We start from the raw sequence: 16,639 nt of genomic DNA on the forward strand, positions 1-16,639 counted from the left end.
CACAGGGACTGCGAGCGGAAACGTAGTTTTTTTTAATATGGAGAAGAGAAGACACGGGAAGAGGCATAAACGTAAGTGGTGGGGCAGGGGGGTAGAGTCTATATCATTAGTATTTTCTGTACCAACAGTGAATAGACAGGCATGTGGCGGTGCATCTATTAATATGGATTCTTAAAGCTCACGACATGTTCATGGGATCACGTTTAAAAATAAGACATGTTTCAATGTCATATACATTGATAATTAGGCGTGGCCAGATCACGTCCGCTGGAAGGGATGATGGCCATGCTTAAGACAAATCACAGTGGCAGCCAAGGCATGGAACGTGTCCAAGGGGACCGAGTATTAGCGATTAAACCAGATCATGTGCAGGTGCTAGAGGTGGATTATTGTATTGCATGATGGCGAGATGGCGGGAGGCTTAAGTAGGTCTTCATACAGCAGTCAAATGACCATGGTTGATCATGATGATGATACGTTGTATGCAGTGGGTTCGCATGAGCCCTTCAGCTTCTGTAAAACATAATTATTAAGTAGAATCGCGAATTTGAAATAGCTACGGTTCGTGCAATTGTCGAAAAGTTGGGGAAAAGTGGACTGTGCTCTCCACCCCTCATGAACAGCATCTAATAACGGCGGTTCGGGTTCATGGCCTCCCACACGACACTCTTTGGCATTCCTTGGCATGGAAATGCAACATTCCTGCTTGGATCCTCACTTCACATCGCATTAGACGAGGGGAAGTGATGCGTGTCGCTTCCACAAGAGGGCACCAGGAAACAGACCGCAAGGCCTTTTCGGGCACTCCCACAAAGGGTGGCCAAAATCACAAATACAAAGGTCCCCCGAATAGCCTTGACAGACTGTTTGGGCAAGTGCTGTTCGCGAGCAGCTTTGAAGGCCGTCACAGCTCACGAGGGGGTGGGTGGCCACCGTCGTCTCCCTAGTGACGATGTTTACACACCACACCAGGGACTCATTTGTGGCTGAGTCGACCTTAGGGAGGCTCCGGATCAGTTCTGATTATCGTCACTGGTGTTGGCCGTTTGCGGGAATCGAACTCAGGTCGCCGGGCTCGTAGCGCATCGCCCTAACTGCTACACTACCGCTCCATAAAAATCACAAAGACAAAGATCCCCCGTATAGCCTTAACATGCTGTTGGGTCAGGTGCTGTTAACGAGCACCAATGAAAAAAAAATAGGCACAAACACACGCGCGCACGGCCATGCTGTTCGAGAAATGCGCGGCCACCAATGACACAAACATCCTCCGCACACGCAGATGACAAATGCCACTTAAGAGGGCAAAATGGATGGGGCAGATTCTTCCTTGATTCCCTTTATTAGTTTATTCGCAACACACAACACTGCCATGCCGTACACGCCGCAGCAACATTCTTTGGTAGGTTGGTTGGAGTGTTGCCACTCTTCACAACAGCATGGCATAACCCATCCAACTATTAGCCGTGCCTTGTAACTTACTCGAGACGACGTCCAAAAGACAACGTTTGTTTGGCATTCCGCCCGCAAACTTGAAGCGAGACGTGTACACTGTGCGCAACAATTGCCGATACACTGTTGTCGGATACCTCTGCATAATCGCGACGGGTCTCCGGTACTGCAGCAATTTAAGGCAAACGAAAGTAAAACCGGTGACCGGAGGACAACAGCAGAACACGCGTTCAGACGCAAGCTCGCAAGTAACATGAACTGAACATTATCGATTGCGTAACAAAAGGTCACACGCACTGCAAGGTCAACTTCCACATAGCACGGGTTTTATGATCCACTCGTCACACGCTGCCGGGAATGAGCAACTAACCACAAGCGACTGAGCAGGCACTCGTTTACAATGAACAAACAAGCTGTGTATATAGTTTATATATATATATACATTTGAGACTGAACTCTCCGATCACAATTGTTTACTGTAGACGTCAACGTAAAAATAAATTGCAAATTCGCCATTATCATCATTAGCCATGATCATGCCATTCCTGGATGCAGACGGATGAGTATGGTGAAGTATGTTCACGCCCCCCCCCCACCGCAACTGCATCCACCACATGAGCAACACACTGAAATAAATAAAGATGGAAATTATTTCCGTTAAACCTTTTCCAGCAACTGGACGCGAATTGGCTAATTGGTGCTGTTAGAGTCCTGGGTCCTGGATATGATTTGCCTTGTGAAGTCTGTTTTGGGTTGCACGAGTTGCCAAGTCATTGTGCTGTTGCAGCCAGAACATAAACAGCCGACGATGCACGTGTTCCAAGAATGCAGAATTATGATGCATTTGAGTACCGCTCCCCCGAATGTATCCACACCACAGGGCAGGTAAAAGACATCGATGTTGCTTTTACGAGTTGCTTCCTACTTGAATAAGGTGATGTTCTGCACGAACAATTATCAATCACCAGTACCAGAGCAGCCGGGAATCTACCCACAATGGGATGAATGGCTCTCCGATCCGCTAACCCGCACCTCTGATTAGCACGGTTGGCTACGTACGATGCGAAAAGAAGTTCAGCATACAACAAACATTCAAACATTCTCTCCAAACCATCGCTTTCTCTCAATCTTGCAAAGCGGAAATCCCATCGAGCCACTGCACGTGAGCCGATCCCATTGCTCCATCTCCACAGGGGAGGCCCTCTCGGGGAGGGTGTGCCACTCTTGGCATTAGTCTGGACCACTGTGGCCTTCATTCGGTCGAACGGACGTGTCCTTTCCAAAATGTCTCAAACGTGCGTATGTTCTCCAATCCACGTGTTCCTCTTCCTCAGTGAGATGCCTAGCAAGCGCTTCTACATTTGGCAAAGCGGAACTTAATAATGAATTGCGCCCAAAGAACAAGGTTTTGTCACCAGTGTACATTACTTGCAACGGCATGGATCAGAAACGTAAGTCTGACCATTGGTTATCGCGCAATCGTATGAGTCTAATCCATCACGAATGCATGAACATTGCTATACCAACAAAACAATCCACGTTACCATAGCGACAAAAATAGCATTGTCAATGAAAGCGCAGCCTCGTATTCTGTTCATAAAAGGGATGTAATTATTCGTAACTCCTCGCTTCCCATATTCAATTAATTGTCACAATTCTGGGTCATTTTGACCATGGTCAGATTGACTGAAAAACTCAGCGATGCCCTGGTGGAAAAAAAAACACAATAAGCCACAGTATCCCACTGTCCAGAAAGCAGGTGGATTTAGTGCATGGAAAATGTGAATTATTAAAGCTAACAACGATGTGGCTCTGCCATTTAGAGATGATAGAATGAAAACTATCACAAGTTCAATGGAAAAAATGTTGGCAATTTGAAGAAAAATAAAAGCGGGTAAAGTCATGCAGCCTAAGTGACTTTTACCGAAAAAAATAAAGAGTATGGTTATAAAGGTGTCCTAGTGTGCCACTCCCGAGACTGCGTACAGTGTTGTGTCTGTCCAGGACCTGACCGTGTACTGATTTTCACCAACCACTATGTCGCTGTTCCCCCCCCCCCCACACACAATGTAGCCTTAAACTTTTAGGGCAAGCGCTGTTAGCGAGCACGGCACACGAGGGCGTTGGATGGCCTGCACCACGTCTGGCCAACTTTGTCTCTCGAACAACGATGTTTACACATTCTTAGGTTTTTTTCTGTAAAGTCACGTAGGTAAAAAAATTAAAATTAATTTTAATTTTTTTTTTACCTACGTGACTTTACCGAAAAAAACCTAAGAATATGAATCCTTGCAGTTTACGAAAGCTTCAAATCTAGGATATTTACACACTGCACCAGGTACTCATCTGAGGCTGAGTCGACCAAGGGGAGGCCCAGGACGGGTCAACTGTTGGCCGTGAACAGGAATCGACATCGGGTAGCAGGGTTCGTAGCGCAGTGCGCGAACTGCAATACCACCTCACCCCACGCGCAAACACACACAAGCGTATACATTTCTACAAAACACGGGTCTGTACGCGTACACGCACGTGTGACCATGCACTATTTATACATCTGCAAGGCTGACTGAGTTACTCTCCCCGGAGTGGCAATGGGACTAAAAGGCAGACCACCATGCAATTTAGTTACGAAAATCCAGCCGCTATTTCCACGTTCACAATTGTGCGGATGTAAGTAAATGTTGCGGACAAACATGCCAAAGAAAAAATCCACGTGCGTGCATGGGATTATTTTCAATGAAAATAAAATATGTATCAAATAACATTAATACACTGTTATATATGGGCCATTGCAATTTCAAAATGTTTCTTTATTGTTTTCAAATTACTTTAAAAACCAATTTAATGTCGAAATCTTTTTTTAGCCATCTGGTTTTTGCAAATATAATTTCCCTTATTGTTTTCTAAAACAAAATTACAATGTTAATACCTTCCATGTGTTTTTTTCTTATACGTACTATATTATGTGGGGACATTTAAGTAACTGTAAAATGAAGATGTATAATAGAACAAAAATGTTGGCAGAGTGAAATAACATGAGGTTCCATAACAATATGTACTTTATTTTAAAGGAGGCAACCAACTTTCAGCCACAGTATAATGTTGTTGTTGCCGTAATTATTTCTGTAACTTCAAGGAAGGAGCCTTTGTAGCAAAACAATGCATGGTGGTCCCTTTTTAACCTTTGAATAAATAATTCCTTTGTGGGAATCAACAACGGCGCTTAAAAAACAAATCACGTTGCAACGTCAAGTGAAAACTTATAGCCGATTCACAGGGCGTACATTTAAAATGCTATCATTCAAAAGCAACAGAGGAAGCAGTAATGAATATGTGGTTAATTCGGTCTGGACCGTCCAATTTCTTTTTTATCCCTGTATTTTTCCTAGAAACTGTCAAAGAAAATAAACAAGCAACAATAGATGAAACCTCGGAACGGGAAAGCGAATACTTTCATAAGGTGTTTCCAGTAACAGAATACTGTAAAAACATAGCTTTTTGAAACGCAATTTGCTGCACACATCATGGAACCGCAAATGTAATTAAGAAACACTTCGCATGCCACTTCTCAAAAAATTTAGCACTTAGAGGGGAATTTTTTTCAGGAAAACCTGATCATTTCTATATGCTGTTATAGTGCTGTTTATTGCTGGCCGCTTGGCATTTTTGTGGCCATTGGGCCTGTGCACAGCAACTGTGATTTTTCACTTTAAATGTAGAGATAGACAAGTTCGTTTTATGGGCAGCGACATTTTTTTGATTGAGTCTATTGCAGTCCGTACAGCACCAATAACAAAAAAAAATCATACATCAGTCAGGATACATAATGTTTACATGTGTTAAAACACTTAAGGCAAAGTAGACATTTAAAATCTTTAAGATGCTGGCAGAATATTTTAGCAAATAAATATTATTCATGCATCCAGGTCAACTAATTGGGTCATTTTATATGACGATGAACACTGAATATGGTATTTGAAGCCAGTCCTCCTACAGGTTGGCTGCATGCAATGTAAATCGATGCAGATCAAGCATCTTGCAAAAGCCAGTTAAGCTGTCCATCAAATAAAACTAAACAATTTTTTCTGGCAACAAAACAGGTGTTAAGATGTTAAAACACCAAACTGAAACCTTTAACAAGGAATCATGTCTGCATTAACCACAATGCTTGTGGTCAAAATGATAACACTGGTCAACACACTTTTTCTGGCATAAGGTATTCCAACGGTTTTAAGGTATTTTTGGGGTGCTGATTCCAAATCTGGCATCAGTTTTTGTCTATCACATCAAGTTTTTGAGAAATCCAATATTGCATTTTCAATACAAACTGCAGAAGAAAAATATTAAATAAATGTGGATATCTACATAAAATGATATTATAAACACACTATCCTAAAAATATAGCACCATATTTTAACACTAAAGCAGTCACTGACTCGCAACAACTTGCAATCATAAGTGACAAGAGTTAATTTCGGCTAAAATCAATTAAAATGGGGTATGCCGATAGCATAAAAATGAGATGTGATATATTTGGAATCAGCACCCTGAAATTAGTCTAGAACAGCTGCAAAAGTCCAGGCCAGAAAAAAATGTTTTTGTTGTTGTTGACCAGTGTAATATATGCATTGTCTTTGAGACTGATTTGTCAACACCAGGGACAGCTTTCTTTTGAGCCTCGTCTCAAACGATGTTAGACCAGAGGACGCCATATATATACAATATAATTACCTATGTTTGAAAAAACTACGTGATTTTAATTTTACCAGGTAAGGCCCACTGAGCTATATAGCTCTTTTTAAGAAGCGACCTGGCCACAAATGATTGCTTACCATGCGCAGGGAAAAACCGGAGGACCCGGAGAAAAAAAACATGCGACCACGGAGAAAACATGAAAACTCCAAATATACAGGCGTCAGGACTGGGATCGACCTCCTGTACACCAGCAAGGTAGTTAGCACCTCGCCACCACGGCGCCCCTAAATTGGCCGCGTTGCAAAGCACATTGACACCAGATTGCCGTGTCATTTTTAAACATGGCTTCGGCAATAATCCTCGTTGCAGTGTTACTGCCAGCAAATATTGACTTTTCTCTCAATAACACTTTCCTGTTGCACATTTACCTGAATGCGATTTGTTTAATATATCATGAAATAATACTGAAGCAAAGTAAGGCAGCAAGCTTATACCGGTACGGCCCTTTGTCAATCCACTGCTGGGTAAGGGCCTCCGCATACCGTGCGGGCCGTCACAGGTTATTTGACCATACTTCACCACGCCGGTCAGGGTGGGTTGAAGGCGGTGAGCATGTTGAGAGCACACAAGTGCAATGCAATAATGGACGTTGCTGCAATGCCTTCTGTCGCTGCTCTACGACACCCTCTGTGTGCACGTGGTGGTGGCCACCTATTCGTGCTCAGCCCATGCGTAGCTTCCAAGATCTGACGGCACTGCGTGCATTGCGGGTGATTTGGTCGCAGGCGTTCAATATGGTGTGCGGTATATTAAATATGTTATGATGCGATAAACTGATGTAGCACTGAATCCGATGGAAAGCACGGCAGTTAGTAGTTGTAGATCACATACAGATGCGAACAATATTTAGCGGAGTGTAAACAAGCCAAAATAAAGCTGGTGTAAAATAATACAAAATGCTCACGCGTAAAATAAAGCTCACATTTATGTGAGCATTACACATTCAGTTTTGTCACAACTTAAAAAAGCTAAGTTCCTGTTTGTACCGACAATAATTCAGCAACGTTCAACCCCTACAGATCCAGATATACTCAACACTGTTTGATAGACAATACAATCTTACAATCACTATTATTGTAATTTTTACTTTCCTATATTCTTAATTGGCTTTGTGCTTTCACTTACAGCTATGAAGTTCAATTTGACATTTCCATTTTTGCAATGTACATTATTGTCGTTTCTTCCACAGCATATTTAGGCATACATTATCGTATAAACACATACTATACTGTATATACAGAATTGATTTGGCATATAATCACGGACTTGTATTTACCCAAATTTACAATAATATACTTCTGATGATAAACCAAATATTGTAATGCAATAAAAATGGGAATTAATCTATGGAACATAACTAATAAACATTTATTCATGCATGCAGTACAATTGTTGGACCTAGACCTTCTGAATAATTTCAATCATCAACTGCACCAATCCTTTGGGACAATGAATAAGCAGCCCTGCAGCAATTCCACCGCAAAATGGTTTGACGAGCTTGGGTTGTTTTCATAGCGGCGTGCCTTATTTGGAAGAGCACATTCGACACTGGTTAACATATCCCATACGCACTGTCAATTAAAATTTGCAGTATGGTTTTTAAACACTTTTGCTTACACATACGTAACCTTCTGGCTGTGCGGTCACGTGTAAAACTAAACTAAACTTGTATTTTACCAGGCATGGCCCACTGAACTATATTAGAAACGACTTGGCCACAAATGATAGCTCCACGAGATGGCTTATCGTCTTGATTCTCAACGTAGAGGGAAAACTGGACGACCCGGAAAAGCAATCCATGCAACCACGGGGAGAATATGCAAACTCCAAATATACAGGTGTCAGGGTCAGGATCAGGATCGAACCCACAACCTCCTGTATACCAGGTGAGGTAGTTAACATCTCGCCACCGTGGCGCCCAAACACACAGGCCATCCACGTACATCTTCACTAAAAGAATCTCAATCGTCCTTTATCCGTCCATCACCATATCCTCTGGATAATAAGGCGCACTGTTTTCCCCTGTATTTTACAGCTAAAGTTGGTGGTCAGTCTTGCAATCCAGTAGGCGTGTGCATGTGTGTGACCTGATTTTTTTTATTTAACTTCATTGGCAGCAGGCACAAGACCGAGGTGCGCCTTACTTTCTGGGACATTTATAATTAGCAGAATGCAGTATGTATATCTGCTTTCGATAAGAGGGTGTCAAACACATACCCATAATAATACCGCCTGAAATGGAATTAGCCTTGCCGGTCAATAGCAAAGACTAGTTGGATTCATAAAAGATTTAAAGCCTTGCAAAGGGAATACTCCCATTACGGGCGTTTAAATACATGGCCAAAGAAGTCTTATTTAGCTCCACAAGTAAACGCATGAAATCTGTCCTTGTACCACAGGGCAAGTGTGGATGGCAGAAACTGTAGCCCTTAATCATGAGCCTCAGCCCACGCACACATCTGAGCTAAGCTAATTGATCAACGTCCTATACTTGTTCACATTGTGTCTAATATAACCCAAACAGACATTTACTTTTTTTACCTCCCTGTAAATAGACTTCTTATGGTTAATTCACCAGCAACTGTCCAGAGTTCGAGCAGCTGAGGGGAATGTCACTAACAGCGCTCCGAGTAGGGGAGCATAGCGGAGTGCTGTTTTCAGCTGACAGTTTTTTTTTAAATCCTCGCCCCCATCCTCCCACCCCAATGGCTGACTCCTCATAAATATTATCATCGTAATTTAATATTATATCACGCCTTTCTATGCAGTACATCCGGGCATGCCCAGGGCCGAATTTCTCACTAAATATTTCCCGGCTCGCCGGTTGACTGGAGAACATTGCACGTGACGAGTAGTAGCCATGGCCGTAGCGACAGGTACACTCGATGTCGTGCACCGGGAGCGCAAATATTGTTTGGGTCGCTGACCCAGACATGCTCGGTTGAAATTAAGCCCCGCGCACACCACTAACCGGGCTGGCAAGCCCACCACCGGCATCGGCGAGCGACCAACAGAGGCACACGGGGCCGAGCCGAAGTGATGCCGAGGGCATGAAGCGATGCCAAGGGCACTACTTCTGCCCGAGCGTAGCGGCCCTCTGGTATGGCACGAGCAGCAGGTGCGGCGTCTCCTCCATGATGCGCAGCAGCAGCCCGTCGATGTACTCGTGCAGGTTGCGGATGGTGTCGTCGCGCCGCACCAGCTCCGCCTGCTGCCGCGTCACCAGCGCCACCAGCTCGGCGTGCGAGAGGCGCGAGAGCACCGCGGACGAGGAGGCGTTTGCCGCTGGACCGCCGTCCTGGGGGCGCGGGAGGGGGACGCAACGAGTTGCAGCGCTTCAGGGCGACGCTCGGTTGTGGGGGGTGGCGGGGTAGAGTGGGGAGGTCAGAGCTAAGGGTTGCAACCTCTGTGGTGGCAAAAATGTATATATATATCTTGCGACGTATCACGGGGAGAAGAATATCTCACAATGCCAGAATATGGGGTCGTGTGCAAATGTGTTGTTTTGAATGCCGTAGTATTACGGAACAGACAAAAAGCAGGAATCGTCATGCTCCGTGAAGACTTACAGATTTCCCAGGATGGCTACGTCTAAGAAGGACGATTCTGTGAGAACTAGGACAGGTGGCACCGCTGAGGTCCTGGATTGGAATCTGGGTATCAGCATTCTATGATTAATCTGGGTTCTCTCTCACGTGTAGTCAGTTCACGGTGTCGGGATGGTCACCAAAGCAAGACCGAGTTTCAGCAGAAGGTTGACTGAGAAAGTAGCCGCGTTGCTCAGGGGCAGTGGCATAGCTATCCAGCGTGCAGGTGGTGCCAACTGCACTTGGGCCAGCGGGCTGGAGGTTCCCACATGCCATGCGATGAAGACTCTTTGCAACGCTCATAAAATGTATGTCCTTAGTGTGGGTGAGAAGGCCTATTGTTATCTTCTGGAGTCCTTCTCCAGACATCACGGTGGAGCACTGAGAGTCCGGTGAAACTCTCTCGCACAAAATAAACAAAGAAAACTTATAGCATCACGTATCCGTACATCGGTAAAGGTGCAGCCCTGCAATTGCTTGCTCATTTCACTCGACTAGGACGAGGCCCCAGTAGATGGTTTTTGACCTACACTTCCAGTGGTTAGACAGTCCCAGAGGAGGTGAGTGTCCCCACACTTTACCCCACCACAAGAGACCTGCCAAGTCCAGCTAACTCTGGCGTACCCATTCGTACTGCTGGGTGGACAGAGGTGGGGTGATTCAAGAGGATTGTCTCTGGTTTCAGTTGCCGCGCCGGGAGATTGAATCAAACCGCACAAACGTCAATGCAAGTCTTTGTGTTAACCATTATACCTCGGCACGTATCCCATAAGATATGTAACATTTATATATATATAAATATTGAATGTGTGTGCTGGCACTCTGTGTCATTCACTGTGACGACTGTGGCTAACCCGAGCCTCGTTTTGTTACAGCCCCAGGCAACGTCACGGGATTAATGTCACACACCACTTCTTTGGCACGTTAACATGCGTTTACAATGAATAGCGCAATGTACATGTTACAGAGAGGTCTCTTTGAGTGTGTTGCTGAGCATGCAGATAACCAACCTTGTGAGTTGCCAGCTGGAAAGGTTTTGACATCGTCTTCCATTTTCTTCCCGCTTGCGTTCAACGGTGGCACCGAACGGGGGCTGCATTTGCAACGAAAGACAAATACGCTGGCAGCTTTATTGGCCATCATTGCTCACGTACCACATTTAAATCGAGGTTTACAATACAACGTAACGTATTTTTCTATTTTTCCTAAGTCTCTTTGTTTAGGGCGACACAGAGGAGAGAATGTCATCTATCTCGCCTGGTATGAGGTCGTGGATTCAATCCCAGTCCCTCGCCTCTGCATATTTGGAGTTTGCGTGTTCTCCCCGTGGTCGCGTGGATTTTTCTTCAGGTCCTCCGGTTTTTCCCTCCACATTTAAAAACATGTTTTTAGAGTAGTATTTGGTTGCTACAAAATTTTAACATAAGCCACTTCGTTGAGCTATCATTTGTGACCAGGTCGCTTCTGAAAAGAGCTATATACCTCAGTGGCCCTTACCTGGTAAAATTAAAATCACGTCATTTTTTTCAAACATAGGTAAAAAAAATTTTATCTGACGGGCAATAGTAAAACTACTGCCGAATGAAGTGGTTACACGTATGTAAAAGGTAGAGAGTTGCAGGCTGGAAATTGCGCTAACTATGGCTAGCGAGGATGAGTGGAGAGGAGAGTGACCAGAACCGGATCGGATATCACTCACCGCTGATGTGAACCGTGGCCTGGATTCAAACTCAAGTTTAGGATCCATAGCACAATGTGATCACCACTGCACTGCTGCTACACAAATGCAAATCCTGCAGCCAATTCCTTGTTGATTTCAACAAGCAATTGCCCAAGTGCACCACCGCACACACAATAAAGCAAATGTTACAACACCCTGTACCAGCTTTCACAGGGATAAGTTGTCGTGACAGATATTTCACTATCGATACAAGACCTAATAATGTTAATTTAAATTAATTTGTCAGTCCGCTGCTGAAGGAAGGCCTCCTCATGCCGTGTCAGTTGTGAGAGTTCACCATGCTTCGCTACACTGCTCAGGTGAATGGAGGGCCAAGACTGGTTCTGGTATTACTTGCCACTGATGTTAGCTGTGGCCAGAAATCAAACTCAGGGGGTCGGGTTTATAGCGCAGTGCATTAGCCGCTGCCCCACCACACCATCAACACAACTCTTGATGATTGTTAAATGGAAGCTTCTAAATTTCGATTTAAAGCTTTCGTGACTGCAGGGATTCATCTTCTTGGTTCTTTCGATAAAGTCACGTAGAAGGAAATAATAAAATAATAAAAATAAAACATCATTAAATAATTCTCACGACGTTTCGGCCACAACGCAAGCAGTCGTCCTCAGGTGAAGAACAGGTCTGTCTTCATTATTATTATTTTTTATTATTTCCCTTCTACGTGACTTTACCGAAAGAACCAAGAAGATGGAAGCTTCTAATTTAATATATAAACGTAACACAAAGTAAGAAGAGCAACTTAAACAGCAGCTATGCTAACACATTTTTGTTCCTCAACTGCAAAATGCCTGTTTTGGTAATAATACAGAAATACACCATATTTACCCTGCATGCCAATGTGAATACTAACACATACTGTATATGCATACACGTTTTAAACATTAAATTATTCAGTTTTCTGCGTGAGAATGTTTCAATGTGACGCGTGAACTGTACGTCCATCTCTGCGCGTTGAGACCCCCAGCGATTTGCTGGGATTCTTGCAACACCGCTGAAAATAGCTTCACTGGGTGAACATTTTCAGGTGTGCAAAAACGCTCGTGAGAAAGACCTCGTTAGCGCCGCCGCTGAATGCACCAATCAGGATTGAATGACACCGCCCTGTCCAAACATGACCCCCTGCAGTTTGACAGTCTCAGATAGGCACGTAACGATTTGCTACCGAAGCGGTCAGATGCATATTTAAATTTCTGGGTCATGATATAAAAAAAACATCGTTCGTCTCATGTCTATTCTCCCCGTACGCATTATTTCTCTTTTAATTTTTGCGTCTTTTTTGTTTGTTTTTGCAGTCGTGTTTGCGCCAGATTATCCTAAAAGCATCGTCGTAGCGTTTGTGTCAATATCAAATACATAAAAATCAGTTCATTACTTGGTGATGCTGCGTTGGCAGTGGCGCGCAAGCGCGGAGAACTAAAAACTCAAACACATTCATCAATAAGACTGTGGCCTTAAAAAGAACAAGTATATAACACGTGACATTTTGGGGAATGGGCCTTGTTCATATCACTTCTCCATTTTAATATAATGACTGACACATCATATGATGCATTGCATCATGAACCTCACAACTGAGATGTTGTTACATATCCGGCCCAAAGACCTCTTGCAGCTGACAAAACATCTTCCTGGAACATATTTTACATCCCAGATGTATTGTTCCTGCATCAAGGAATGCTTCCAACTATACACTCCAAGAGCTTACTACTATCAGCTAAATGCTACTGAACTCTATGTACAAACGTTTGCGCTTAAAAGGGCTCCATAGCTTAAGTGGAGTGCTCTTGTGGCCTATTTGTGCCAGCGTCGTCCAAATTTGCCAAATAAAAAAAAATCCGTAAATTATCCATACGGGAAAACACATAACAATCAATAGCCCCGACTGCCAAAGCTGCCACAGACTATGTTTGGGAAACATAACGTCTTTGTCATAGTCTTGCGCTATGAGAATAGCACAAATACCAAATGTACGAATTATTTAATTTGAATAACAGATGGCAACCCAGAAGCTATTTATCCAAAAAATGTCAAAACCGGCCCAGTGTTTGTGTGCTTAAGTAAAAGCTGCTGTGTAAACTTGGTTGCAATAATGCAATAGGTCGATGGTATAAAAAGAATTGCATTCAAATGTGGAGACACAGTATAGAGTTCTGCTTGTATACACTCACACTAATCTCTGTGTTCAACTCCCGACCCAAGTCCCTGTCCTGCTACGCGTCCATCAAAAAAGTGCCGTGGTCAGGCTCACCTGATTCCAGCATCACAGCCCTGCGGCTCCGAGCAGCCTGGCCGTGTCTCCGAGGCTGAAACCAGTGGGGAAGAGGAGGATGGAGGGCCCTTTTCCCTTCGGCTGTGCCAACCCACATCACCGGATGGACCAAACTCGCGAGCCGCCGTAAAGGGCATCACGGGACGACCAACTGGGGCAGGAACAGAGTCATGCGCGATGGGGTGGAGGGTGCAGGGCTCAGCAAGCGCAGGCACAAAGCCAGGGGAGGGGGGCGGTGCGGAAGGGGAGGTCACCCGAGACGCTGTGTCTACGCTGTGTAGCCTTTTGGACGTCGACTGCAACGCCGCGTCCCTTTCGGTCGCACCGGCAACGTCCGGTGGAGGCTCTTCACTGCCGACGTCTGCGGGTGTTGTTGACGAGCTGGCCTTATCAATCTTTTCCAAGTTATTAATGGGCTTGAAAGTGTCTGGCGAAAATGTTTTGCTACCCGCTCCGTCGGTGGGAGACAAGGCAGAGGAGCCAGAAGGCACAAGATTCTTCCCTGAAAGTGCTTCATTGTCCATCTTTCCTGAGCCCTTACTTTCCAAATTAGTAGCCCTTGTAGTGAAGGTGCGAACAAACAAACCATCGTCAGTTATTCCTTCATGCAGAGAACTGGGGTTATCGTCCTTTCTCGGCTGCTTCAGGGTCGAAACATCCAACTCATCAGCAAGAGAACTGCCTTTGGTAGTGCCTGACAGCGATTCCTCACTCTTCTTCATGGCTTGTGCGTGCTTGGCCTCCAACCACTCGGCCAGAGTGGAGGACGACTGGAAGAGCGTAGACCCGCTACGAGAACTTTCTTCATTCTTTTTGGAGGCAGTGTCCAGTGGTTGAGAACTATACTTCCGCGCAGGCTGAGTGGTGACCTCTATGTTTAAAATGCATGGCTGCGTGTCCGAGTTTTTCACCGGTAACTCTGCACCCCGCTCGGGGAAGCCAGACGCTGTGCGTGAAGAGCTTGCGCCGCGCGCGCCGATGAGGCTCGTGTCGGTTGAAGCCTCTTCGGGCGATTTTGGCTGAAACTGCGAAGGGGATGTGCGGCGAGAACCTTTCTCAAAGTCCTCCTCGGCGACCGAGAGTTGTAAATAAGGCGGTGAAGTTTCAGCCGCGTCCGAGCGTAACGTAGACGCGCTGTAAAAGTGAGGCCTGTATAACTGGCTTTTGACAGGATAATACGAGGTTTCGTCCTGGTCCAAGTAGTTTATTTTTAACGACGACTCTAGGTCGGCGCCTTCAACTTCACTATACATCTTAGTGGTTGACTTATCCAAGCGATTTGGCTGAAGTCCCGGCGTTATGTTCGTACTTGCAATGGCGTCTACCAGTTGGGCAGGAGTTTTCTCCTGTTGTACAGGCACATTTTTAGTAGGCTGTTCCTCGGAACAGGACTTGCCTGTCCCACTCCTTTGTTGGTCATTCTCCTCAACACCCTGCAGGAAAAGCGGTGACCTTATAGGGGAAGAAACCTTTCCTTTGCCCAATATTAAATCTGAAAATGACTGCATCTGTGTTTTTTGGTGAATAGGATCGTCTTGGCGAGCAGTCTGCGCGAGCACCACATCATCAGCTTTTAGAGGTGGCCCAACATTTTCCTGTTTTTCAATCCTCCCTATTGTTGGCATTGGCCTCAGACGGGCACTTTGTGGAGGTCCTGTGGCCTGCATCTGAGATGAACCCGGAGATAAATCTTGAGTGACCAGTTTATCAACTTTGCCAGTCTCTAAATCACTCAATTTCACAGAATCCTCCTTCGATCCTGTCATATAATCTTTGCCTCCTTCATGTTGGATGTCCTTCTTGTGAGCGGAAGATTTCTCATTCTCAAGTCCACGTATCTTGGCTTCGTCAGTCTTGGGAGCACGTTCAGTCGCGTCGCCCTCTCTCACTACCGTCGGTGCCTGCGACGCTTGGGCTTCCGAGCCCTCGCACAGAACATCCAGGAACGGGTTAAAGGAATGGCTGCTCAGGAAAGGGTTTTTAGCAGAGGACGGGAAAAAGAAAGGGTTGGAGGATTTGGTGGAAACCTTCTCCGGTGAGGAGGGCGGTGGCGGTGGCGACACCAGATCATCCCGAGCGAAGGCCGCCGCTGCATTCGACAAATTGTTTTCCCGCACGGGACTTCCGGGCGCGATCACGGCGCGGTTCTCGGCGTGTGGAGAAGGCCGCGGCGCCGGCATAGGTGCAGGGGGGGATTTGGGAACCTCGGCAATGTCGGTGAACGACAGCAGCGACGCGGGCGTGGGGGGAGACTGCGACAGAATGGACGGGGGTGTGCTGGGAGGGTGTGAGATTATGGACATGGGGCTGGAAGGAGAGGTGGGGGAGTGCACGGGTGTTAGTGGGGGGCACAGAGGGAAAGGCACAGCGGGTGCAGCTGCCACAGCGAGGGGCGAGTTATCAGACATGGAAGGGCTTTGTGGGAGGTTTGTGGTTTCGACCTCGGGAGACACGTCCAGTCTGTGGGGGAGACACAAAACAAGGGACAGGAGGAATACAAATCATGTTACCCTCCTACCCGTCTCCAGCCACGGCGCTCCGTTGTTGTGAGACGCAGCAGGGTTAGAAATTACGCAACGATTCACTCTGACCCCCCTGCACCCTTGCCTGCACCCCCCCCCACCCGCCTTCCCTTTCACCAGCAGCAGTTTGATGAAGCATCACAATTTGGGGTCATGAATCGATTTAAGATCGATTATTTTCGTGTAATTCTTACCGTCTCGGTGATATCCACTCCGTGTAGCTACATGTGAGATTAGTGAGCATAAGAGATGGTGAATTGATGCATCGTTGCATGCCAAGTGGAAGGTATGACAGATACGAGTTAAGTTG

At 45.6% G+C, this 16,639-nt stretch overlaps 1 protein-coding gene across 1 annotated transcript in view; it reads right to left on the bottom strand.

The window, feature by feature from the left end:
• Positions 1–1,193: 1,193 nt before the first annotated feature.
• Positions 1,194–16,639, bottom strand: part of LOC133343412 (rab11 family-interacting protein 1-like) — a 37,374-nt gene continuing 21,928 nt past the window's right edge. The window contains 4 exon segments of the mRNA XM_061552993.1: positions 1,194–9,505; positions 10,805–10,816; positions 10,818–10,887; positions 13,787–16,267. Coding sequence (XP_061408977.1) covers positions 9,278–9,505; positions 10,805–10,816; positions 10,818–10,887; positions 13,787–16,267 — 2,791 coding nt within the window. The 3' untranslated portion in view covers positions 1,194–9,277.

Source organism: Lethenteron reissneri, chromosome 17, assembly GCF_015708825.2.
Source record: "Lethenteron reissneri isolate LAM-NWPU_2019-01 chromosome 17, ASM1570882v1, whole genome shotgun sequence".
In the NCBI taxonomy this organism is placed as follows: domain Eukaryota; kingdom Metazoa; phylum Chordata; class Hyperoartia; order Petromyzontiformes; family Petromyzontidae; genus Lethenteron; species Lethenteron reissneri.